Here is a 27,524-nt window from a genome sequence, read left to right as displayed (position 1 = left end):
ACATTTCCAAGGTTCCAAAATTAAATTCTCCATCCACAACCACAAATCACTGTTTATCAACATTAAAAGTAACAGCTGTCACTTCCTAGCATTATTTAGAATCTATTAAAACACAAGAAGTATTTTGCAAACTTTATCAAACCAGTTTTGTGCTCAGTGTCACTGACATTTTACACACATACTAAAACAATCTTTTAATGTACTACCCATGATGAAAAACTCGGTTCCTCATAAGACTGTTTTCGGCATACAACTAATTACATCTGGTTTTCAGAAAAAAGGCACAGAACTGTCAGCTTCAAAATTAAGAATTAGCTTTGAAAGGTTTGCAGCTTCTCCTTTATGACTTGATCAAAGACAAAGAAACAAAGCGTTACACAGTTGATCGTGATAAAGTACTAGATCAAGTCTGCTAATAGCTTCAGTTTCTTATGTTTCATGTTTGTTGAGCCATTTGAAAACTGTGCAGCAAGACTGCTTATCAAATGCTCAGTCAACTTTTTAATCAGTCAATGAGTCAATGAATATTTCCTGACAGACTGAAGTACACTGTAATAACACCAATATGGAAAAGTGGAGACAAGCAACTGATCTCTGGTTGTAGACTATTCTCACTCTTTCCTGCATTTTTAAAAGTTTTTGAGAAAGTTGCTTACAACAGAATACTGATCCATGTTTTTGAGAGTAAACTTTTAACAACAGCTCACTTTGGCATCTCTATAGTTTTTTCTACTGAGAATGCAATGTGTGACCTTGTGACCTCACAAATGCCATTCTAGTGTGTGTGTGTGTGTGTGTGTGTGTGTGTGTGTGTGTGTGTGTGTGTGTGTGTGTGTGTGTGTATGTGTGTATGTGTATATGTGAGGAAACATTAAGTATAGTGTGCTAGAATGATGTTCAGTGCTGGGATTAATACTGTTTCTGGACTATATAAATGGTATACCAGGGACATGGTAGGACTTTTCAAAAACTATAATGTTTGCTGATGACACAACTATATGGATAAAAGGTCAAAACACGTGCATACCAGGCACAGCAAGAAAAATATGGAAGAGGCTTAAACTGGTTCACAGCCAACAGCTTAACCCTCAATCTTCCAAAAATTCATGTTATGTGGTTCCAAACAAATAAAACTAGAGATAACAGAAATAGATATCAATGCGCATACAATGGATGAGTCTTGATATGTGAAGTCCCTATGTCTCCAGGTTGGATATAGACTGACATGGCACCAACATGTAGATAATTAGCCAAAACACTCAGTTTGCCTGCTCTGAGCTCAGAAATCTCTCTGTATTGATTTGCAGTCAAGATTGCTAACGTACTTCTACTCAGTTCTGCCCTACAGCATAATCTTCTGGAGTATTGCAGCTAAAGTGAAAAAGTAGTTATTTTACGAAAGTATGCAATAAGAATATTGTTTATAGTTGATAATGGAACATCTGCAGAAACCTCTTTAGGGATCTATGGCTTCTTACACTTGCATGCCAATACATATATTCTCTAATGGCATTTGTGCTTAATAACAAGAGTGAATTCAAGATGAGGTCAACAACCACAATACTAGAAGTAGAAATACTTTCTGTATTGACTATGCACCCCTCTCTAGGGTTCAGAATGGAGTAATGGGGCAAAACTCTTAACAGATTACCAATGGACATCAGACAGGACATTGAAAGTCCCCAGATATTTAAACATAAAGTAAAAGAATAGCTCATTATCATCCCTTCTAGAATTCATCTGAATGTAAATTCTGCCTAGCTCTAATATTATTATCGTATAGATCCTGATTTTACTTGTACATAGACAGCTAGTAGTGGTTTGTAAAAAGTTAAAATGGTTTGTCTGATGTATTGAATGGTAATACCAGTCAAGCACTACAGAAAGAAGAGCAGGGGCTCTTTTCAAAGTACCTATTTTTGTCTGAACATGCATAATATATAATGTTTATCAGTTTGAGTACATTAGTACTGCTCATAATTTGTTGTTAATATACTCTACAGAAGTAACAAGCACTTTTTGTGTCTGCCTGTTAATGTATAACTTGATGCATTCCACATATCTGAGGCCTCTCCTTCATGATGGGATTGACATAACATGATTTGTCAGTGAATGAGTGATAAATCACAAACTCAGATATTATCACAGTGAGGAGTATTTGAGGACAAGGTGCTTTCAAGACCCAGTTGTGTAGCCTAATCTTTGAAGTGCCAATGATGGTAATGATAAGAGACAAGACTGAAAAAATCTCTTGAGAAACCATTTCGTATCTAGGAATAGCAAATGACTTAAGGCATCTAGAATTTTTGTTCTTAAATCACTACAAATGATTCAAGAATAAACAATGCAGATGAACAGATAAACCTGTTCATTTTCCATTGGTCTATAGAAAATCTCTTTTGAAAGACCTATTTTGTCAAGCGAATAAACTTAGAATAGGCAGAGACTATGAAAGACTGATTCCATATTTATGGAAAACCAAAGCACAAAAGTAAATACCACTGACATTAAAAAACAGCCTAAAATAAGGTGAAGAGTTAGACAAGATGGCCCTCTCTACTTGTTTTGAACATGTACAGAACAAAAGCAATACAAATAAAAACTTGCATGAAATGGAGAAAAATAAATATAAGGCAATTATTTGGATTAGATTTGTTAATGATATTATGATTGTATTAGATTTTGAAAATGGAAATCCTACAGATATATGAGAATGAACACCAGAACAGAAAATACAGATGTAAATAGTGAGGTTTTATTTGGAGAATGACCACAGTAATATAACAGATATTCAAAGAATGTGTGTAATGAGCAAACAAAAAATAACAAACTTGATTGAGAAGTAAGCAAAAATTACAAAAACATTGTATCTCAATTATTCTAATGGACATCATACAGGCAAAGAATCCAGAGGAAAATGACAAATACATCCTGAATGGAGAATGAAGTTCACTGTTACTAATGTTAAAGAAATGAATGGACAAATGGCACTGGTTAAAACAGAAGTAACAAAAAACTCAAGTAATTGGACATCTAATCCATGCTAATGATTTTCTAACTAATGTAATGGAGGAAATGTTGTAGCAAAACATTGGTGTTATGGACTGTTATTAGCAGACTGACTTGAGCAACTATAATACAGTGGTAAAAATGGCAATAAAATAATGGTAGCATCAAGAATATGTCCCTTTCAGTGAATTAATAAACTAAGGTATCACCTACATTGAACAAATGAAATAATTAATTTGCAACGTCAGTGTTATTCCAGAAAATAATATTACAATATGAAAAATGTCATGTTCAAATGTTTGATACTGCAACAGTATGACTTCGTAGGGGGGTCAGTTGTTGTGACAGATCTTTGTTATCTTATCAATAGTGCACTGGGCATATAACTCTGTAATATTGGGGGTTGTGCAGAGTGAAAGCTAAAGTACTGTGAAACACAACTGTGCACCTGTTGGCTACATGATTTACAGTAGTCAGTGTTTGAACACACAACCCATTTTTTCAGCCAGTGTAGCGATGTAGTAAGTCAACATCGAGGACAACAAACAACAAATGAAGAAATAAAAGCAGGTGGAACTGCTTCACCATCACAAGGCATTGTAGATGTAGGACTCATATATTGCACTATTTTAAGATGGACTGAGTACCAGTGACATGACAAATAACTCATGGTAATTTTAACTCTTTAGATGACTAGAAACCTAAAGTAATTAAAAATGTAGCCATTGTGATAAAGAGTTGTCTTATCTTAGTGATTAAAGACAGCCATGCTTGTTGGGGAAGTCACAAGCTTAACTAATACATAATATTGAAAGACAGTTCTATTTTCTACCTGGCTGTTATATTACCACTGACACTTAATCTATGATCAGCTGATTTTTGGCTGTTTGCCGTTTCAAGTAAACACTGCTATACTCATAAATGTGCACCACATAGGTGTATGCACTTGAAAATGACAGAAAACCAAAATCAGCTGATCTTAGTATAAATTATAGTGGTTATATAACAATCAGAGTGGAAAATAGAGTTGTCTTCCAATAAATCTGTGGCAATGGCACCCAATATAAAAAAATAGCACTTTTTTCCTTTCACCATTTATTTTATTTCCTATTTATCAGTCATTTTACTTTTAAAAGAGTTCATTGCAGTCGGCCCAGAATCTAAAATATAGTGCGAAAAGGAGATGGATGGTAAATCATTCTTGAAGACTAAAGCGACAGATCAGTTTGTACTTTTAAAAATTGGAAAATAATTACTGCATTATTGTATAAGGAATCACTCTTGTAAAATGTAGGTATATTGTCACCTTGTCTTTGAAAAGATACCCATTTCAGTTAAATTTTTTATTTTGCTACAGAATGTAAAAATTATTTTAACTGAAAGAGGTCTTAATGATTTTCAATGTTCTGAGATTTGTGTAGGCAACGTATTTTGTTGTTTTTTAAATGAAGTCACCTTGCTTTCAGTAAAAATTGTAAAATAAAACACTAACATCTGAGTGCAAGATGATTTTGTTTAAAAAAAAACAACAAACACAATGCGTACATGATTGAAATTTTGACATTATGCCATTTTCAAGCATGTCAGAAAATAAAACACTAACAGCCGAAAGAAAGATGACTAAATTTTTTAAACGGATACAAGCTGTGGACTGATATTACAAGAAATTATTTGTTGTTACTTGTAAAATTTTCTCTAGCAATGTGTATTAGCCTTAGGGAACTGCATTTCCATTATTCGCATTACTTATAGCTATTTTGGGTATCAGTTCTTCCCCTCGCATGTGAGAATTTCTCCATAATAGATTAGATTAAGCAAATTGATTCTCTCACCTTATTTGGCTTTTTGTATCACTAGTACAGTTCTATTTCTTGCTTACTTATTATGTATTTTACTACATGGAAAGAAGTGTCTAGGCATAGATTTATTTCTCTTCTTTTCTTAGTAATTTCTATAAAAAAAGGAATGAGTTTTTTTTCCTGTAACAAAGACTAGTTGAAAGCTTTCATTTACTGATGGGTCACAATAAATTTTAAAATTACAAACTTTATGTTGCTACAGTGCAATTTATGCCTTTTAATACTTATTTAAATATTCAGACACTTTCAGTGAAATGGATATGGAGAATCATACAGTAATTATTGGGTATTATTAGCAACGCTCAGTTTTCAAGTTTGTACGTAATAATCTCCCATATGTGCAATATTTTTGTTGATGATATAATTCTAGGACTGTATAGTTCTTACCAATCCTCAGTATTTAGGTTTTTATGTAATAATCTCTCATATGTGAAATATTTTTGTTGATAATATGATATTAGGACTAGACAGTTTTTAATTTCAGCATGATTTGTACTTAACAGGCGGTGACTATACTTGCTCATCGTGCTGGAGCAACAATGGTGACAGCATTAGCCACATCCAAACAAGCCCAAAAACTGTTTGCACGTGCTTGGTTGTCTAGTGGCTCAGCAATCTTTCCTGGCCAGCCACTAAGTGAAGCAGAGCGTGAATCAATGACATACTTAAGACGGATTCGAGCTTGTGAAGACAACCTCACTGCTGAATGTTTGCAATCTGTGGATGCATCAGAACTTGTTGAGCTTTTGCCTCCTGAATGGGAACCTCGACAACCAGGATTGCCCAATCCAGACAATTCCACCCCCGAGATTCACCAGTGGCTTGTGCTTGATGGACACATTTTACAGAGACATGTCTACGAAGTCCTGAACGAGAACAATGTCTCTGTCAAAATGGTTATAGGTAGGATAAACCAATTTTCTTTCTCATGAAAGTGGTTGTTATTTAATGTGCATAAATTAAAATGAAAGGGAATGTAATGCATTATTGGTATCTAACTGAATCACTCGTAAAATAATGTCACAGGTATTGAAAAAAATATTTACAAAACAGTAGTAGTGCACTCAACTTCATATATATTGCCAAATGAAACATAAAGTGATGTTTTTGTTTTTTTAAGCCTATTTTATACAGTTTTTGCCATTATTAAATAAATCTAAAATTTACAGTAATCAACATGGAAAAATTTAATCACCTGATAGGCAAAGCACTTCTGATAAAAAGCACTTCTGATAAATATATAACAAATTAGTTGTCTGTGGACTAGTTAAACATTTTAAATGCTTAGATTCACCTGTGGAGAAAAATCAAAATAAGTAGTAACATCAAAATATCCAGTGACATAGATACTATAGCAAGGATAGTGAATCTAGTTCAAGACATATTTTTCCATTTACATGGGGTACACTTCATTGAGTATGTTATCTGTTTCAATTTCTCTGTTTCATCTTCCCCTTGTATTTTGGTTGACTACTTGTTACACATCAATTAATGCACCTTACTGTTCAATATATTGTGAATGTGTACAGTTAAGAGTTCAGTCAATATCGTCTAGCTATGGTTTTAGTTACAAAGAATGTACAGAGCTGAGAGGGAATGCTGTGTGGTAGTTAATAGGACCAGACCATAAACATCATAGGTTATAATGCTCCAATGATCATTTTTGGATGAAATAGTGAGAGGGCAGAAATTTTGATTCCACTGCTTGGACTTCAAAGGAGGAAAATATGGCAAAACATAAATGAGTGAATTTCTGTTCTGCAGCAGAGTGCGCAGGGTAGATTAAAACTGTGCACTGGAGCACTTGCCCACAAAAGCAAAAGTTGCAGGTTTGAGTCCCACTCTAGCACACAGTCTTAATCTGCCAGGAAGTTTCAAATCTTCACCTATTTGTGAATAATGTGCTCATGAGGTGAACGAAATTTGAGATGAAAGCTACACGAATGTGATCTCTGATATACACTTACCAGGGTGTGGTTGTAGGAAGCTTATCCAGATGTCCAGAAACCCACCTTGATATACTGTGTTTCCAATGCTGATAGAAGGGGAGGGGGAAGCGGGTGGAATAAAAAAATGCCAAAATCAGTAAATCCAGGAAGACAGTCATGAGATATGTGCATGTAAAATGTGTACAGACCTTCATAGCAGACCTTGTCAAATGCTATACAATTTGTGCCTAGCAATTAGTGAACAAGATTGCCAGTCAAGAACTTTCTTTCATTCACTCATTCAATACATGTTTTATAATCATGTCTTGTGAGTTCAAACACTTAACAATTTTTTATTTCTGTGAGCTTGACTTGCACCATTCAACAATTTGCTTCTTTCAACCTGCATTGTACTTCAGGTATCGCCACTTGTCGTTATAATGGGGATGTGTGGATGAAGACTCTGATGAATCCTGTCTTGTTTCTGTTTGGCAGTCAGGCCATGAAGCACCAACAACAAGCACAATTTACACTCACCCAGCTTTTGCTTACAGTTTCATAAGCACTCCCATATATCACTCTTGTGTACTCCTCCAACATTTGAACCAAGTGTTAATGTTCTTAGATCAAGGGTTGTCGGACCTTCTCAGCGTTAATTTGTCTTTCAGAAATTTGTCATTTAGGATTCCATCTCAGATCATCTCTTTGAATTATTGATAGATCACATTGTAGAATAAGAAATCATTCTGGTATATCGTTCCAGAAATTTCATGATTTCACTGTAGATACGATAAGCTGAGGGGTCTAGATAGGAAACCTCCATTGGTGTGTTGTAGTATTGGCTTACTGCATTATCAATAGTCACATGGCTGATGGCTTCATGGAGTTAATGCATAACATTGTGCAAGTAAGGAAAAGAAGAAGCAACTAAGGCTGGGGTATAACATTCTGTTGACAATGACATCATTAGAGATAGATCGCAAGCTCAGACCAAGGGAGGTTATGAAAGAAATTAGCTATGGTTTCTCATGGGGACTATCCTGTCATTAAACTTAAGTGATTTAGGAAAGTCACAGATAATCTAAATCTTGTTGGCAGGATGGAGATTTGAACTGCCATCCTCTCAAAAGAGTTCCACATCTACAATCAAGAATGCACAAAACACTTTACAGTTTGCTGCTTAGCAAACACACTTGGAAAAAATTTAATGTTTGAAATTCTGAGTGGACTAGGAAATCTGCATTAAACATGAAGTAGCAATAACTGCCATTTTACTATTTTCTGCCCGCTGCAAAAGGATGAAAGGTCTTTCTCTTTTTTAACAAATTTCTGCTGTTTGACTGTGTTGTTTATTTATTTCACACACTAATGATTTTGAATTTTAACCATTCTAAAGTGCATGTTGGATTGGAAATTAATAAAGTATACATGTCATACAGTGCATGTCACAACAAGAAATCATTATGTATTTGAGATTCTAACTTAAAATTTATAATATATCTTACAAGTCACCATCAAAAAACTTTTTCTGGTCTTTTAAACCAGTTATATTACAGGATATAAATGCATATCAGTGATACATTATAACGTTGATATTGTGCATAGAAAATAATCTTATTAAACAGCAAATACACTGTTGGACATGCATTCATCAGATCCACGTCAAAACAGTGGCAGAGATCATAACAAAGCAGCACCACTGTGTGAGCCACATGATCTTTGGAATACCAGAGGCATTACCAGGAAAGAGAAGGTAGATATTTCTTTGGATAACTGCTAAACATATCCTTGTAATACACACTCGTAACACCCTCTTACACAGATACAACATAAAACTCTGTGCTCAGAATGTAAATAAAGTCAATTTAGGTGTACAACAAGATCTGATCTAAAACATGATCATGTAGATGCAATATTATAAAATTGTAATTCCCTCATTCCTGGAGACATACAGAAGAAATCAGAGTTAAACAGCAACATGCAAGATGTGAAATGTGGTAGTGCCACAAAACCTAGAAACTGCAACACCTGAAAGATCCTGAGGCAGGACCTGCTTAATGAAACTCACTACACACTCCTAAAATACAAAAGTGTTCACAATAAAACATAACTGGTCAGTAGAGAGAGAATGAAGGGAAGGGGACTGGGTGGTAGCAGAGGGTGTGTTGGTAGGGGGAGGATGACAAAAGCAGAGGGTGGCAGGGTTGGGGTCTTGGAGGGCAGGAAAAGTGGAGTGGACAGTTGAGGAAGAGTGGGAAGTTACAACGTGTACATTGTGGGAGGGAGCAGATTTGGAAAAGGTATTGAAAGGAAGGGGAGGTCAGATAGACAGAAGATGGTTTGTAAGTGACCTATTTTATAGTTTTATATATCTAACCATACACTTCACACTTCAGTATTACACAAATGTCCATTAAATTCATATTAATGTATACTTGTTAGTTATAACATGTGAAATGTGAACCAAACATACATTTTCGTAGATGGCACATCATTATGCTATATTAGTATGTTATGCTCTATGAATATTATTAATTTCATATTAATATCATCTCACTACTTATAGGAGGTGAAGATGTGAACCAAACATAATGTGTTCTATATGCTTTTCCAAAGTGACATACTTACATATTCATTTTACAGATAATGACATATGGAGTCTGTCAAAGACTACTTGGAGACATTAAAAATTCTAAAATTACTATCTATTGTTGCAAAGCTCTGTAGCACATGCACTCATATTCTAGAGGAAGTACATTAACACTAGCTTTACCTATGTAACTCTGCTAAAAACTAGTATATAATCATAGGTTCTAGAATGATTGGAATTACAACTAAGTATGTACTACCATTTGCAAAATGAATGTATTCATATGCAACTTTTATAATTTAAAATGCTTATGGAACAAGTTTTGTATGCTTCAGATCTTCACTCGACAGAATTATTAACAGTCCATCAATATGAAACTGGGTGGATATTTATATAATACTGCAATGTATAGTCAAGTATATAGTATATAATAGAGGAAAACATTCCACGTGGGAAAAATATTGTCTTTCACCCATTCCTTCCCCCTGCCTATGACTATCTCCTGGTCCAACTCCACCCATTCCCCCTCCAACCCCCCCCCCCCCCCCCCCCCCAATGTTCTCTCTTAAGCTGTTGGGTTACACACATTACTTATTTGTAATTTTGTAATTCCAGGTCCATATTGCCTAATAGTGATGCCAGTGAACCTGTGACTATATGCTTGTTTTTAGCAGAGCTACGTGGGTTGAGATAGTTTAATGTACTACATCTATAAAACAAGCATATGTCTTATAGGACTTTGTAACAATAGACCTCGATTTTGGAATTTTTAATAACTCGTAGTAATCTTTGGTGGACCCCATATATTGTATTTGTAAAATGAATATTAGTTATGTCACTTTGAAAATGAATGTAGAACCCATTTTGTTTGATTTGCATCCATAAATGCTACAAGTAGTAAGACTACATTAATATGAAATTAATAATATTTGTGTAATACTGCATTCTACGGTTTAGGTACATAATGTAGCATACCGATGTGCCATTTTTGAAAATGTGTATAGAACCTATTATGTTTGGTTCAGATTTTTACATGCTGTAACTAGTAAGAATTCATTAATATGATTTTAATGGACATTCATGTATACTGAAGTTCCATGTACCATCATCTGTCAATCCCCCTTGCCCCTCCTCCTTCATCCCACACCCACTTCCAAATCTGCTCCATTCTCCATCCACCTCCAAAACCTTCCCCTTCCCTTCAACTGTCTTCTTACCCCCCCCCCCTCTCCCTAAGCAGTCCAACAGTCCAAGACTCCACCCCTGCCACCTCCTTTTGTCACCCTCACCCTCTTCCTACCAACACCCATGTCCCCTTGCCACCAAGTCAGCCCTCTCTTCATTCTCTCTCTACAGACCAGTCATGTTTCATTGTGGGCACTGTTGTATTTTAGGAGTGTACAGTGAATGTCATTAAGCAGGTTCTGTCTCAGGATCTTTCAGGTGTGACAGTTGCTTGGTTTCGTGCCATGGCTGCCTTTCACATGGATCTTGCATGTTGCTGCATAAGTGTGATTTCTTATAAATGTCTCCAAGAATGAGAGAATTACATATTTATAATAACGCATTTGCACAATCATTTTTTAGATCAAACCTTGTTGTACATCTAAAATGGTTACATTTACACTCTAAGTACATAGTATTACATTCCAGAATGAGATTTTCACTCTGCAGTGGAGTGTGCGCTGATATGAAACTTTCTGGCAGATTAAAACTGTGTCGAGCTATACAAGCATGACTCACACCCCTTTCTCACAGCTTTACTTCTGCCAGCACTTCATCTCATACCTTCCAAACTTCATGGAAGCTCTCCTGCAAACACTTGGGTGGAGTCACTTTGTTATGATCTTTGTTACTACATTTTTTCATTTCGCTAAGTGCACTATTTTACACCTCTCAGTTGATGCATGTATCTCATGAACGAACATCACAGCAATGTATTGACTGTTAAATATGTCATATCATGTTAGTGTACTCACCAAGCGATGACAGAATACGCTCTTAAAAAAAGGTTATAATTAGGCAAACTTTTGGAACCAGTGGCTCCTTCTTCAGGCAGAAGGGTTGAAGAGGAAGGGAGAGGAGTGAAGGAAAAGGACTGGAGAGGTCTAGGAAAAGGGGTAGATCTCAGAAAAGTCACTCAGAATCACGGGTCAGGGGAGACTTACTGGGTGGGATGAGAAGAAAAGATTGATCGTTGGAGACTGCACTGGATGAGATTTGAAAGCCTGAGAGCTTAAATGTGGAAGACAGGGTAATATGTAAGACAGAGATTACTGCTTAAACATTGTGCATGAGTTAATAAGAGAGAAAAGCTAAGTGCATTGCACATAACAGAGGTGAGAGGGGGGTGGTGAAAAATAGACAGATGAGACAATGAAAGTTGTAGAAAACTAAGATGGATCGAAAAAAGAGTAGTTACTGTGAAGAAATGCTGAGATGGAATGTAAATTAAGGCTAGGAGGGTGATGAGGATGAGTGGTTTATAAGACCAGAAATATATTCCTCCGATGATGACGTGTCAGATAGACACCTAAGATGTATTGTATCATGTAACTAATATTTGCAAATACGTAATGACTGTTTCTTCCTATGTTCTGCACTGTATGATTTGTACACTTCATTAATTTTGCAGTCGAAAATGCACTTGAGAATGCTTAAAAGCTGAAATCATGGATGTGTGAAATAAATGAACAATGGTCTATAGTCAAATGGCGGAAATTTCTTTCAAAATGTTCTACATGGCTATGGTTTCCCACAAAGGAAAAATCATTCAAAACATCTGTTTTTATCAGAATCCATTTAGCCTGGTCATCTTAAGTTTAACACACATGGCACAATTAGGCCATGTTTATTTGTATTTTGTATCACTGCTTTTATACCTTGCTGAGTCATACAGACACATATAATTATAACAGCTGAAAAATGAAACATCAAAAGCTACATATGAATAATTCATAAAAACTTCACAAATTACAAACATCTACAACTAAACCTAATCTCTGCAGAACACTGTGAAGTGCACGGCAGAGGGTATCTCTCATTTTACCAGTTATTATGACACCTCTGTACAAGTCATGATTAGTCTAACCTCTTTTTTCAAACCCTGTAGGAGCAATACATAGAGTGGGGTTGTATTATGTTCCTAGATTAATCATTTAAATTTAACTCCGGAAACTTTTAAAGTAAGTTTATGTGGGATAGTTTTGTGTCTTTCCTCAAGCATCAGCCAGTTCAATCCTTGTGACACTCTCTCATAGGTGACCATCCATCTGCCTTTTCTTGTGTCCATTCAGTATCCACTGTTGGTCTTATTTGGTGTGTATTCTGTACTCTAGCAGTGTTCTAAGATGGGTCACACAAGTGTCTTGTATGCAGTTTCCTTTCTAGACTGATGGCATTTCCCAAGCGCTCTACCAATGAACCACAGTCTCTTACCTGCTTTATCTATGAGAGAGTGTGTGATCTTTCCATTTCATTCTTCCAGATTGTTACACCAGGTTTGTATGAGTTGACCGATTTCATCTGTGACTCATCGATGTTGTAGTTATGGGGTACTACATTTTTTTCATTTTGTAAAATGTACTATTTTACATCTCAACGTTTAAAGCAATTTCCATATCTTTGCACTGCTTTGAAACTCTGAAATGTTATCAAGATCTGAAGGAATATTAGTGCAATTTCTTTCAGATAGTACTTAATTATAGATAACAGCATCATCTGTGAAAAGTCTGAGGTTACTATTAATATTGTCTTCAGGTCATTAGTATACAATATGAACAGCAAGTATCTGATTGCACTTTTCTGGGATACACCCAACGTTACTTCTACATCTGTTGGTGACTCTACATCCTGGGTACTTGATGTATCCTCTGTAAGAAAAACTTCTCAGTCCAGTCACAATTTTTTCTCTTGATACCTCATATGATAGTACGTTTTGGTAACAGGCAGAGGCAAGGTACTGAAGCAGTTGCTCTTCAGAAATTGAGGAATACTACATTTACCTAACTACCTTGATTCACATCTTTCAGTATGCCATGTGAGAAAATTGTGAGCCGGTTTTTGGAATCCATGCTGGCCAGCATGAAGGAAATCATCCTGTTCAAGGTACACCATTACATTTGAGCTCAGAATATGTTATAAGATTCTACAACAAATCATTATCAAAGATACTGGATGCAGTTTTGTGGATCTCTTCTCCTGCTCCTCTTGTAGATGGTTGTGACATCTGCTGTTTTCCAAATATCTGGGTATGATTTTTTGTTCAAGAGATTCTACAATAATCAGAATGTTACATGTTTACTGGTGTATTCAGTGCAAAAGGGGTGCTAAAATGGAACTTAATCATACCTGTAAACAACAACATTAAAATAACATAAACTCCTTAAGTACTGCACTTACCAATGACTGTAGTTTGTGTGCAGTATATCATACTTGTGCGTAAGTGTATTGCTCAGTAACAATGTGAGATTTATTGTGGAACTGTGTTAGGCACCATTCACTCAAAATCTGAAACACAAACACATAAAAAAGAAAAATTATGGCAAATGGTAAGTACCGTTTAGTTCAGAGCTACTTTCTTCTCAACACAGTTGTTGTAGTGTCTAGGAAGCCTTCATATTTGGATCACTAGATGAACAATCAAACCAACTGTATTAATGAGTTTTATTACAAAAAAGAAAATTACAATTCTTAATTTTTGCAATTACACAGCTGTGTTGCAAGCAAAGGGCAACATACAAAATAATCAGCATAAACAATCCCAAGTCTGTGCTACATAGAGAGTACAAGCGTAGTGACTAGAATTGGCACTGCAATCAAAGTTACCAATCTTGAGGCTGCTATTGAACCGGGGTGTCACCAGTCAGTCACAGCACATATGTCCTCTTCACATAGGGGCCACTGCTGTTGCATTGTCATCCTGGAGGAAGGTCAGCCTTCTCTTCCCTGCTGTGCCAGTGCTTGACTTTATGCCGTAACAGTTGTCAACTGTGCTCTGGCCTGTGGAAGAGTCACTGGAATTGCCAAGTAGATAATTATATTAATTTCACACTTACTTCACTTTTAGAAACTTCTTCAACAATCATTTCTGTGTAGCCTACAGGGCTTCACTTCTCTGACATTATTTGTGCCACTGCTTCAATAGTTTCTCAGTTTCTGTGGCAGTGGAATGTTTGTCATTTGTTACCAAGTAATGTTTCAATGATGCCTAAATCATTTTGACTGCATTAAAGTGGCATTAGTATAGTGGGAGTCTAAGAACTCTGTGACCATGTTTTTAGCCATCTCATCAGTAACATTTTGTTGAAACTGTGCCCCCCCTCCCCCCCCCCCCCCTCTCTCTCTCTCTCTCACTGTCTACTAGATCTATAAGTTCCTTTTTGCACAAATTGCCCTGAATATTCGCAATGCGGCATTTCAAACATTAAACAAAATTGTCTTTTCATTGCTTTCGTTGGAGCTATATCTTTACTGACTGAATGGTATGGGGATTACCCATTACACTGACAGATGACCAATTTCCTTTTTCCAATAGTTGCACCTTGAACCACTTGTGAAAACTATAATGGTTCATCTTTGCATTGCAGTTACTTTCTTTTCAATTTGTAAACCAGAAGACAGTTTTGTATGAAAGCAGATGAAATTCCAGCATTCAAGATACTTGTGCATTTCCCATATACTATTGTCTGTCCACTCTTTTCTGACAGAGTGCCCAACATTTACCAACATTCCATCAAGCGCACAATGTTTTCAAACAGCACTTTAAAAATGTCTCTTAAAAATCGACAGTGCCACACACTGCTGTCACCTCTCATCTGTTTTACAATAAGGTGACAAAAGTCATGGGATGCCTCCCTATATCATGTCAGACTCCTTTTGCCCAGTGTCGTGCAGCAGCTTGATATGGCATGGACTCAATGAGCCACTGGAAGTCCCATGCAGAATTTTTGAGCCATGCAGCCTCCATAGCCATCCATAATTGTGAAATGTTGCCAGTGCAGAATTTTGTGCAAGAACTGACTCAAGTACATCTCATAAATGTTCATGGGATTCATGTGAGGTGATCTAGGTGGCCAAATTATTCACTCAATTTGTCCAGAATGTTCTTCAAACCAATCGTGAACAATTGTGACCCAGTGATAAGGCGCATCATCATCCACAAAAATTCCATCATTGTTTGGGAACATGAAGTCTATGAATGGCTGAAAATGGTCAATGATTAATTCAATTGGACCAGAGGATGCAGTCCATTCCATATAAACACAGCCTGCATAATTATGGAACCACAACCAGCTTGCACAATGCCTTGACAACTTGGGTCCATGGCTTTGTGGGGTCTGTGCTGCACTCAAACCCTACCATCAGTTCTTACCAAATGAAATCAGGACTTATCCTATTGTCTAGTGTCCAACCAATATGGCCAGAAGCTCAGGAGAGGCTCTACAGGCAATGTTCTGCTGTTAGCAAAGGCATTCACGTCGGTCATCTGCTGCCATAGCCCATTAATGCCAAATTTTCTTGCACTGTCCTAATGGATACATTCGTCATACCTCCCACACTGATTTCTGTGGGGTTTTCACACAGTGTTGCTTGTACGAGTATGTTAGCACTGACAACTCTATGCAAATGACACTGCTTTCGGTCATTAAGTGGAGGCTGTCGGCCACTGTGTTGTTCATAGTGAGAGGTAATGCCTGAAATTTGGTAACTCTTGATGCTGCGGATCTTGGAATATTGAATTCCCTAATGACTTCCTAAATAGACTGTCCCATGTATTTAACTCCAACTACTGTTCTGTATTAGAAGACTGTTAATTCCCGTCATGCGGCCATTACCATGTCAGGCACTTTTTACATGAATCGCCTTTTCACATAACTACAAGTGACAGCTCCACCAAGGCACTGTCCTTTTGTACCTTGTGTACATGATACTGCCTATCACTGTCCCATGATTTTAGTCACATCAGTATAACTTTGCGTCCATTAATTTTTCTTGTGCTGGAAATCGATGGGTCTGATAACTGTTAATAAAGTACTCTTACTGCTACCTAATACATGAATATTTATGCCTTACAAAGAGTAATGGACATTCTCTTTATTTTTTAAGTGGTTGGTCTTTCCTCTTGTTATATCCATATGTGTATCAACAAAAAGAAACTTGTTGGATTGCAACCAAGTTTGTTACTCATTGTTCTGTCTTCCTATTTTTACAGTTGTCCTTAACATAGGAGAAACAAGTTCTTTTCTCTGTCCTCAACAATATTTTTCCTTACAAATGTTCATAACAGTGTTTTTATGAATTCTCAAAATGTCTGCAGTTCTTTTGACTGTCTTTGCTAAAAGTTATAGAGTCATCCATTGTCTCTCTCCTTCCCAAAAATTCTAACACTGAGCACACAACCAATGTGTGTGACCAAGCAAAATGTGAACAGAGGACTAAACTTTCCATGTAGCAACCACACATTTCTGCACACTTCTTCTCCAAGCTTGAGACATGCAGTAATGCTAAACAAATTTAATGCACAGGGAAACAAAGCAATCAACAAAACAGATCAGAGCCGCTAGGTTACCAACCACAAGCTTTATCATCTGCAAATGGCTGTAGTAGCCATAGCAAGGACATCTGGCAATGGTGAACAGAACTATAGGTGCAAACAAGTGGATTCTCTGAGTGGCTGTTGCAGTGGTAGAGCAGCCCCATAAACAGTGAAACATCAGTGACTTTGTTGTCCTGTTTCAGGTTTAAGTACTTTGTAACCTACAGACCTTTCAGTTTCATGAACAATGTACAATTCTATAGTGAAAACTTCAGCATATTTAAGCAATTTTAACTTAATTGCAGTACGACTGACATTGGTTTCCTTTTCTACCAGCCATTTTATAGCTTTCATAGCTCTTTTTCATGACCCAGTTTCAACTGTAACCATACATGAAGCATTGTATGCAATTGTACAGTAATGATGGAGGGCTCCAATTTCAGCAGAAGATTCATAAAAAGTTTTGAAACATTTCTTTATTCCCATATACCTGATGATCTCAGGTTTTTTACTATCAAAAATCAAATGATACACCCTCTAGAAACCACAGTTGCCTTTAAATACCAAAAAGCTTTTCTCATTTCCCTTTTAAATCTGTATTACTTATGGTAGATATGCAAAAATATTTTTCTAGTATCACTTTCTGTCTTGTCAGTCCACACGTTTTGCATCACATGGCTTATTGTGACACAGCCCTCATTGAGATAGTAAATTGTGTTTCTCACAACTGCATTCTTAAATTTCACAAAGCTGACAATGCCGCCACTGACATATACTGTTTCTTTCTGTTGTTAATTTCATACAACATACTTATGGCACTAATGAGCCTAATGTTGGATGCCTCTAAATTACAATAAGGATGATAGTTATTATCACTGATTAATTGAAAATAATATTTATGTTTTGAAAATTAAAATTATAAATTAAATGATATGATTTTCATGCTTTGGTGTTACACTGTAAGCATTTTTGCTGTCATACCATGATCCATTAATATCTCCACTGTAACATATTGCAAGTTGTGGTACAGTTTTGATTTCACAAAAACTCATGGAAATGATTATGTGCCTGTTTATTGTTCACTTATCTGAAAAATGGATGTGTACACTGTTTAAAATAATGGAATTTCTTCTGCAGGAACAACTGCCCATTCTGAGGGAAGTGATGAGTTGCATCAAAGGTACAAAGACTGGCAGATAAACAATGAGACTGTGAAGCAATTGGAACAGAGTGAAGTTGGACAAAAAGGTCTTGCGGAGGAAGCAGTGAGACGTTATGGAAACAGCTGGCCAGGAATAGCATCACTGGTGTCTGACGTTCGCACCGTGTGTCCGCTGCTGCATTTGGCAAGACAAACTGTTCCACCCATTCCCTTCTATGTTGTGAAGCAACCACGAGGTGAAATTGCTGATGTAGATGTTGATGTTGATGCAATATTGGGTCGCTACATTCCAAGAAACACCGAACAGAGGCGCTATGTGACAGCTATGCAGCAAGTCTTCTACCGCTTTGTTGCTCAAGGTGAGCTCCGCCGCCGGGAAGGTGGACAACAGGTGCTGCTAATAGAGCAAGATGCTAATCCTAGTAATGAATATCCTGATTGTGACATGTGGCTGAGTAAAGACATTGTTCCAAGATATGGACGTGTAGACTGAAAATATTTTTGACAGAACTTGTGTGCTTTTGAGAAGACTCCACACAGGCAGTTCAGTGAAAGAAACATGTATTGCATGGTCAGTTGTATGAAATAATTACATCATCAGCCTGTGATATTTGCTAGTCCCTCTATTCACTTTAGTTTGTTCCTCATTTACTTTGCAAATAAATCAAACTGCTGGCTGTCAATTGGTGGGCACTAAAATTTTCATCAACAGCTGCATATTTGAGACCAATCAGTCTCAGGGACTTTTTGATGTTTGAGCAAAAGGAAATTAATATCTTGGGTCTTATAGATGTATACAGTTTGTATGGACAAAACTATTTTATTGAAAAACTTTGACTTTTATAAAGAAACATAAATTTTCCAATATTTGAGATACAATAAAACTTTTTCTACCATGAGAACCAATATTAGAGTTGTACTGACAACAGTTTTCACTAAAAAGTATGGCCTAGCAAGCTGAGAAGAAGCTGAAATACATTCCTGAGTCATAGCACCACCATCATATGCAATAGATAAGCCAGTAATTAAATTGTTGTTTTTCACACCAAAAATTAAATTTCAGAAGACTTTACTCTCTTTATTCCGTCACATTATTTAGATGACAAACTGGTATGCTTTGACAGTGTTTAAAAAATTAACTTCAAACAAAAGAGTCTAAGAATTTGTTTTATGTGGTCAATTTTGTCTGCTGATGATGTATCAGAGTGTTGTACATAAGAATGTGTTGAATATCGTGATCAGAGAATGTTTTGAATAACAAGCAAATGTTAAATGCTTCGCTTGTACATATATATATTACATATATTTAGAAAGAAAAGTTGTCTTGTAAATGTGAATACTGTGCTGTTTCATTTTACAGTAACATATTTTGGTGTAATATGTCATGCCATCTTCTAGGAAACTACTTTGCCTTCAGCTAAATGTGTGTGTGTATATATATATATATATGTTTGTGTATAAAATAGTTCACCTGACATAACACATAGTTATGAATGCCAGTTGTTGTTGCATTTACATTTTCTTGTTGCCCCCTCAAGTTAGGTGCTCTGTGAAAAAGCATAAGAAGAAGGGTGAAGAAAACAATGGTCTGTTAAGACATACATGGACATGAATAATTTATGTCATTAAAATATGAGGATGCAGTGTATGTGTAAATATTGTCATATTAAAGGAAAGCATGAGGAAAATTTAATGTATGACAGGAACTGTTATTTTCAGCACTGTCATTTCATATTTTGTGACTCGACACTGTGTGGGTTTATATCTGAACTGCGTATTGAGGTGTGGAAAAACAGTTTTTTAATCTCACATGATGTATGAATTTATAGTGTTTCACTGTACAGTCAGTGCTTTCTCTGATGCAATTTTGTCATTGGTGTACTTATAATTGTCAATCTATTGATAGCTTTTGATGTTTCCATTTTAACGTGAAATCTTCAGTGACATCTACTTTGGCATGGCAGTAAATATAACTCATATCACACAGAAAATTTAGTTTATTTCTCTCTCCATATTAGGCAAGGTGATCCTTCACTAATTTAATATCTGAAATCATCAAGGAGCAGGTGGACCTTTTCTTGCATGGACTTTACAAAACTAAGAAAACATCAGGTTACCAATCACTTTATAAATGGTATAAAGTTCAAAATATGGAAAATCAGCTTGGTTTTAAAGGTTTCACCTGTGTGAGAAACTGAGAGAACAAAGGGATTTGAATATAACAATAATCGAGATTTCAAGACACAAACAAGAATGAAAAATGTGTAGGGGCAACCACTACTTTTGATGAGTAACAGACCATTGGTTTTAAGCACATGCTCTTTTATATAGGTTTAGTACAACTCTCTCAAGGACAACAAAATGCACACTGTGTGCATGTGTGTGTGTGTGTGTGTGTGTGTGTGTGTGTGTGTGTGTGTGCGCATGTGCATGTGTGCGATTATTAAAATGTTAATAAAAATATGGGGTTAAAACATCCCCATGAGCAGAGAAACATGGGACACAGATATAACCACAAATGTAATGCTAACAGGAAGAAAACTCTTTTAATAATATATGTGTAATGATTAGTAAGTCATGTATTAAAGACTGAAAAGTATGAGACTAAAGACCACGAGAGTGGCTTACAGTGATAATAATAAATATATTCAGACATGAAAAGGAAATGTAAACATATGAGAGTATACCTCAACAATGCAAGCTTTCACATGTGGACACATTGGTATTCTCTATGCTGTGTTGAAGTTTGTCTGTGTTCCACAAGAGACACTAGTGGTGAGTTAATGAACAATGTATGATGTTTGATGTAGTGTGCTCTCATTCATTAAAGCTTTATTCAGTTTTATTTCCAATGTCATCTCCACTCTCTTATGATGGTTTAAAATTTTCACATATGAAATGCATCAGTACCAGTCATTTAGACACTCATCTCCTCCAATATTCACACTTTATGTTTAAAACATATGCATTCATATGCGTTTTCAGATAAAGTAAATTGAAGAATACATAAAAGGCTTCAATGGCTTTACATATATCTTACCAACAAATAACTCTTCCATTCTCTCTTCACTTTTTGGATGCATAGAAGCCTCCATGCACTTACCATTTGTCACCAAAAAATGAACCCTTCTGCTGCTGTCTCACTTTTGCAGTAATCACTACAATAGTACCACATACTTTTGGTGCATATTCACTGAAGGTTGTCATTAGTTCAATACTATGAGATGTCAGCTCCCCATGATATTTCTATCACTTTCATTGTTACTTTCTAATTGTTTGACGTGATGTAGGCAGCATACGAAACACATAAATGATGCTGCAAAATTAGTGGCTACTCAACTGGCAACATGTACTTGTAGCAATTCAAAGTTATTCCATTTTTCAAACATTTACAACAAAAGTGAGTCACAAAAGAAGAAATGGAAAAAGCCTACAGCTGTGTTGTCGGTTGCTTCAGGTATACATTATTCTATATGCTATAAATTATTTCATATGCTGACACGCTGTTTGAATAATGTCCATTTATTTCCTTCAGCTATATCATGATCAACAGACAGTGGCAGCAGAACAATCAGTTGTCATCGCATCCACACTTACAAACAGAGCACAACTCTGAGCAGTTGTTTCACTCATGACACTGTAGGCAGGGAAATTTTCAGACATGTTACATCACATTTTGCACCTATGGCACATGAATGCCGTAGATTAATTATCTTGCCCTCAGCAAAGAAATGGTTCACAGTGTGGAACTCTCATGAACTTGGTTTCCTAGAAAAAAACAACATTTCTATTGAGGTGGAGACCACAGTGATTGTTTGTTTCAAAATTAATTTATTATCTGGCACAATCACATTCATTTATAGAAACAAATATGGTTGTGCTGGATAATAAATTACTTTTATACAGTTTTGTTACTTTTCCACAAGTATTATTCCCTTTTTGCCTCTCCATTTTCAAAGTTCATTTTTTTCTGTTGACTGATTAACTGATTGTTATTGGCTTTACTCAGTTTTGTATCTTGTCTTAAGTTTAATCTTATTGCAGATCTCTTCTTGTGATTCATATGCAGCACTTTCTGTATTTATATTCTTCTTCCCAATTCATCTTCATGTCTTTCCATTAATTTCATATCACTGCCTGGTTAACTGCTTGTCATTGCCACAAGTTTCCTATGGTATTCTATCTGTAACTGCAACAAGTCAAGTATTCCTGTCCTGTCATTGTGTTTCAGACAGAATTTCAGAATTTATCATCTAAACATAAAATTTCTGATATCTACAAAGGACAGTGTTTCATCTGAAAGTTATAAAGATCAGCAAAGACAAAGAAAGACAAAGTTCTACATCTTTCATCCTCATATTTTCTGAGACATATAAAAGACCTGAACTGTTTTCTCATTACTGCTATTAGCACCCTATCTTCATTTTTGTGTTAAATGTCAGATTCAGGTGCAACTGTTCCACAGTTGTTCCAAATGCAGTAAAAAGAAATTCATAGTTCTGTTATTTTAAATACTTTTTATCAGCATGTTGATTTTCTCTGTATTGTATTCTGTGGCATTTATATCGAGAATTATAAGCAGCCTTGAACTAGGAAATTTGAGCTGATGTGAGAATGTGTAATTTATTTTGCTGTAACTGTCTTCTTGCTTAGTGACAATGTCTTTCATTATGAGGATAAATCTGTGTAGAATGAAATGAATATTTATATTCCTAAACATTTACTTAATATTTGACTACCTTTACAAAAAAAGTTGGAATGAAAGCTGGATTCACAGTATTCTATTTGTGTATAAATGCAGAAGTGACTGATGACTAGGTTTTGATAGGTAACAGAAAACCATTGATCTCATGAACTGATGGTTCCACCTTAACTCAAGTACTTTTTTCCAAGTGTAACTAAGCGCACATACTATGCAGAATTTAGTGAAGATTTATTAAAACCATGTTAGGTCCATGCATGCTGTTGAAATATGAATGTGTATAGGAATTAAAATACAAATGATCAACTGCAACAAAACAAAGTACTGCTAGAGCCAAAATTATTTTAATAAATTCACAAAAGGTGCCCATGTTCGAGAATTTAAAATATGAGTAATGACCTGCATTGGGATGGGTAATACATTAGCAAGTTTATTAAAACAAAGTGTGGTTACGTATGTTGAATGCCCTTGTGATTTTAATTTATATATGATGTTCCCACATTTTAATGTATCATGTTGATATATTACTAGTTTCTCTATATTCTGAATAAATGATAAACTTTTGTAATAGGTTCCATTTCAAAGACTATAACATATAATACAAATTTTTTGGGAAATTATACAATGACTGGTTTTTAAGTACTCTACCAAAGTGCCAAGATCTATACTTATTTGTCATTATGGCACAGTAAATCTATAAAAAAGTCTTGTTTATTATAATGTATGGTAGGCAAGAATGTCAATAGAAATTACAATTTTCTTGGAACTGAGTTATGTACTGTAAAAATGTACTGTATCTAACTAAGGGGACTAATGCAATGAGCTTTTTCATTATATGTGGCAAATTGTTTGAACATGTCATTGTACCTCTGCATCTAGAACATAATATTTATGAGATCATGTACAAAAATCCATCATCATTTGAGTTGCCGTAGTAACATCATTTAAAATTAATCTTTAAATGATGACTTTTGTACTATTATGTTTTGTAAATAATTTTTCAGAAAATGAGACTAATTACTATGCTACTTTTGGATCACATATCTGTTCCTGTAATGTATAAAGTATTTTCAGTGTTTTGCAGATACCAAGAAAAACAATTCAGTATTCCAAAGAGAGACTGATTGTACCAATTTTTGAATGTAGTGATTTTTAGGAAAAAATTTTGTATTTTAAGTGGCATTAGTAACCTAGTGTCTTTGTACAATGTTATAACAACTGTACTTGCTAACCTATTAAAGTGTATGATATCCATTAATTATTTGTTCCATTTTAATTTAAAATCTGCACTTTTACCTACATCTACATCTACATTTACATCTATACTCCGCAAAACACTGTGAGGTGCATGACAGAGGGTACATCCCATTATAGCAATTATTAGGGTTTCTTGCTATTCCATTCATGTATGGAGCATGGAAAGAATGATTGTCTGAATTCCTCTGTGCATGCTGTAATTATTCTAATCCTGTCCTAATGATCACTGTGTGAGTGACATATAGGGGGTTGTAGTATATTCCATATATTGTTTGGAAATAGTTGCAAATATTTAGTAACAGCAACCTCTGCATTACAAGAATTTTAATGCTACTTTTGTATCTATAAGGCCACTTTTGGTTTGACTATACCATGGTTCATTAAAATTAAACTTACTTGATCCTAATGATTGCCAATTTTAGATTGTGAAAACAACCAGTGACAGCACATTATGTTGTCAGGATCTTTCATATCAGACAACACATTTTCAATTACTATGCGTTAGGTGTTTGATTTAAGAACAATGGCAGAACAATCACTGCCTAGCCCCTGAGAGAAAAGAGAGGAAGTGTGCTCAAGAGATATGATCCACCAGAAGAGAATATGATGGCAAATCAACTAAAAACTTGTAGTGCCTCTCTGTATACAAAATAATTGTAATTTGACTATGATGGATTCAAAAAATATTTTGTACACAACCACAGGTAGCTGATATCAGATGATCACATTTCCTTTAGACGAAGATAAAGTAGTTTATGAGCTTTGAGCTAGCAATCAGTGGTGTCCAAAACTTTTGGACTACTATATGAATTGAAATAAACCATCATGATCACACGAAAACACTGTGGTGTGAATCTGACTTTGCAGCACTGACAGCTTTCCAATTCGAAAATTTCAAGGATGATATGGAAACCATTGGGCATCGAGAGATATCACTGATATTGATTGGATAGCTTCTTCAGTTCCTTAACCCAATCACAGTGTTCCCTGACCAGCATGATCACAACAGGTAATGTTATTAGGAAAAAATACAGATCTGCTGCAGAGCATCATGGGCAATAATGTATGATAAATAACGTACTGTGAAGTTAACTGTGGTTCCGCAGCATTGTATACCTCTGTCGAGTGTACACAGACTTGCTTTACAGATGATGATCATGTAAATGCCTCAATCCCAGACTGTTCACACTCATTCCCATTCATTTGGTCAACACATTTTGCCCACTGTTTAAGTCATTTCTGTAACTTTCCTAATTTTCTGTACATAGTATTTCTATGTTCTTAACAACCATTAAGTTCTATGTTATATGGCATCACATGACATCCAAGTGACTTAGGAGTTTACATTCTCATGTTAATACAGAGACCACAGTTTTTTGACTGCTTAATGTGTGTGGGAAATGGATGTTGTGTTCAACAATAGATACCATGTAAGGAGAAAATGGTGTAACAGGAGGAAGGATGATAATAATACGAGTTGCTGCAACCCACACGATGATCACATAATGCTCCCAGTATTGAGATAAATCCAATTTTAAAATAAACAGAACACTTGAAGAATTGATGAATTGGTGGAATGTAACATCAAAGGAAAAATCGAGTAGAGAAAACACTTAAAAATAGATGAAAGTGGAACAGATGACTAGTAAAGAAGGCAAAATTTCTAACACTCCTCATTGAATGATGTAAAAACAGAAAATATGAATCTAAAACAATGGAAAGTCCAGAATGAAGTAACAACAATAAGAAAAGGATAGATTGCTACTCATCGCTTCGAGGAGGCATTGAGTCACAGACAGATGTCATATAGAATAATGTTGTGGGGTAACTCTATTGCTCAAAAAATGCTGTAAGAATGTTATATGGTGCTCACCCATGATCATCTTGTAAACATCTGTTTAAGGGGTTAGACATTTTGACTACTGCTTCCCAGTATATTTGATTCCTCATGAATTTTGTTGTAAATAATTCGCTGCAGTGCAAAAGGAACAATATGTACATAATTACAATACCAGAAGAAAAAACAATATTCGTTATGACACATTAAGGTTGACATTAAAACAAAAAAGTGCACACTGCTGCAACCACAATTTTTAATCACTTATCCAGCCATTAAAATGTCTGACAGACAGTAAAGTAAAATTTGAAAATAAACTGAAAATTCTCCTTAACAGCTTCTTCTATATTGTAAAAGAATTTCTATTATTGTAATGTGTAGAAGGGGGTGGACAAGAATTTACCTAGCTCACACTTGTATGTCTCTTTAAAAAAATTGCAAATGATCAGCATGAAGGCACATTTACAAAATAATTTGTAATGCAAATATAAATAGACTCATCCCACATCATTAGGATTTGTTGTACAAATCATAATGAAAAATGAAACCAATTTCTTCACTGATGAAGGAGCATACAGGTTCCAACATGAGGTTAATATTTCATACATTTTAATGTTTCTATTGATGTGTTTCTAAATTGACCCTCCCAAAGGTAAGCACTGGCCAGTCTCTCTGTGTTTTTTTGCATTTTTCAAATTATTTCTGGAGACTGATGATATCATAGACACATGTGTCTGGAATGATATTATAGCATGTGAGAGAATAAAACTGCAGAATTATTGAAGACTAGGAGCTTGGGGTAAGACGGGTTTCGAAAGGTGCTCATCAAACTGCGGCTCATGGGCTGTTTATGGCCCAAGACAAGTACTCATGTGGCCTGTGGTTCACAGCCGTATTTTATAACAATATGCTTCTAGCAACTAATATTAAAGAGCTTCTTAAGAGTGTAGATCTCCTGCTCAGAAACAAACAAAAATACTTTCAGAGATGGTAATATTTTAAGATGCACTCAATTTTAATGACATTGGTTAATTCATTCTTGAACTAAGTAAACTTGACTGCTTACCTCAGGGCTAGAGGGGTACTTACTGTGACCACTATGGGGTTAGAGGGTGTGAGAGTGGATATGTTTTATTTTTGTCTCCTAGTACCGACAACTCTGCAGCACGTGCAACTCATACAGATCAGCTGTTATTATATTAATTCTGACACATAAGTAACACAGATTTGTGAATGTGCATTATAGAGATGGTCTTCTTCAAATGTGGTACATATACATGTGGTACATAGGAATATGAAATTAAATTAAGACTGATGACATTCAAAACATTTAGTAAACTTTGTGATCTTGCCTCATAATACATAATGCATTTAAATACAGGGTGACAAACTCTGGGTTCTGGTCGATGAAAGGATATGGAAGAAAAAAGATCTTACGAAGTTATGTCCAGAAATGCATGGTTTCCTTGGTAGAGACCATTTATCCCATCACACATTGTTACAGAGACTGCTGTTTAATCTGTGCTGTTTCATGGAGCTATAGTTCCACTAAGTGTTGAAAATGATTTCCAGGTGCCTCAATGCATGCATGTATAAGCTGTAGCATTTTTGTCTCAGACATTCACATTGGCCAGGCTGCATCC

General features: G+C 35.6%; 1 protein-coding gene across 1 annotated transcript in view; it reads left to right on the top strand.

Annotated features, from left to right (window-relative positions):
* LOC124788125 (neurotactin) overlaps positions 1–24,034 on the top strand; it is a 259,302-nt gene extending 235,268 nt beyond the window's left edge. The window contains exons 8-9 of the mRNA XM_047255260.1: positions 5,372–5,771; positions 18,061–24,034. Coding sequence (XP_047111216.1) covers positions 5,372–5,771; positions 18,061–18,578 — 918 coding nt within the window. The 3' untranslated portion in view covers positions 18,579–24,034. The remainder of the gene's footprint in view (positions 1–5,371; positions 5,772–18,060) is intronic.
* The last annotated feature ends 3,490 nt before the right edge of the window (positions 24,035–27,524 follow it).

The sequence above is a fragment of the Schistocerca piceifrons genome, chromosome 3, assembly GCF_021461385.2.
Source record: "Schistocerca piceifrons isolate TAMUIC-IGC-003096 chromosome 3, iqSchPice1.1, whole genome shotgun sequence".
Lineage (NCBI taxonomy): Eukaryota > Metazoa > Arthropoda > Insecta > Orthoptera > Acrididae > Schistocerca > Schistocerca piceifrons.
The sequence above is the reverse complement of the archived record's forward strand: the minus strand, read 5'-3'. Positions and strand labels throughout refer to the sequence as shown.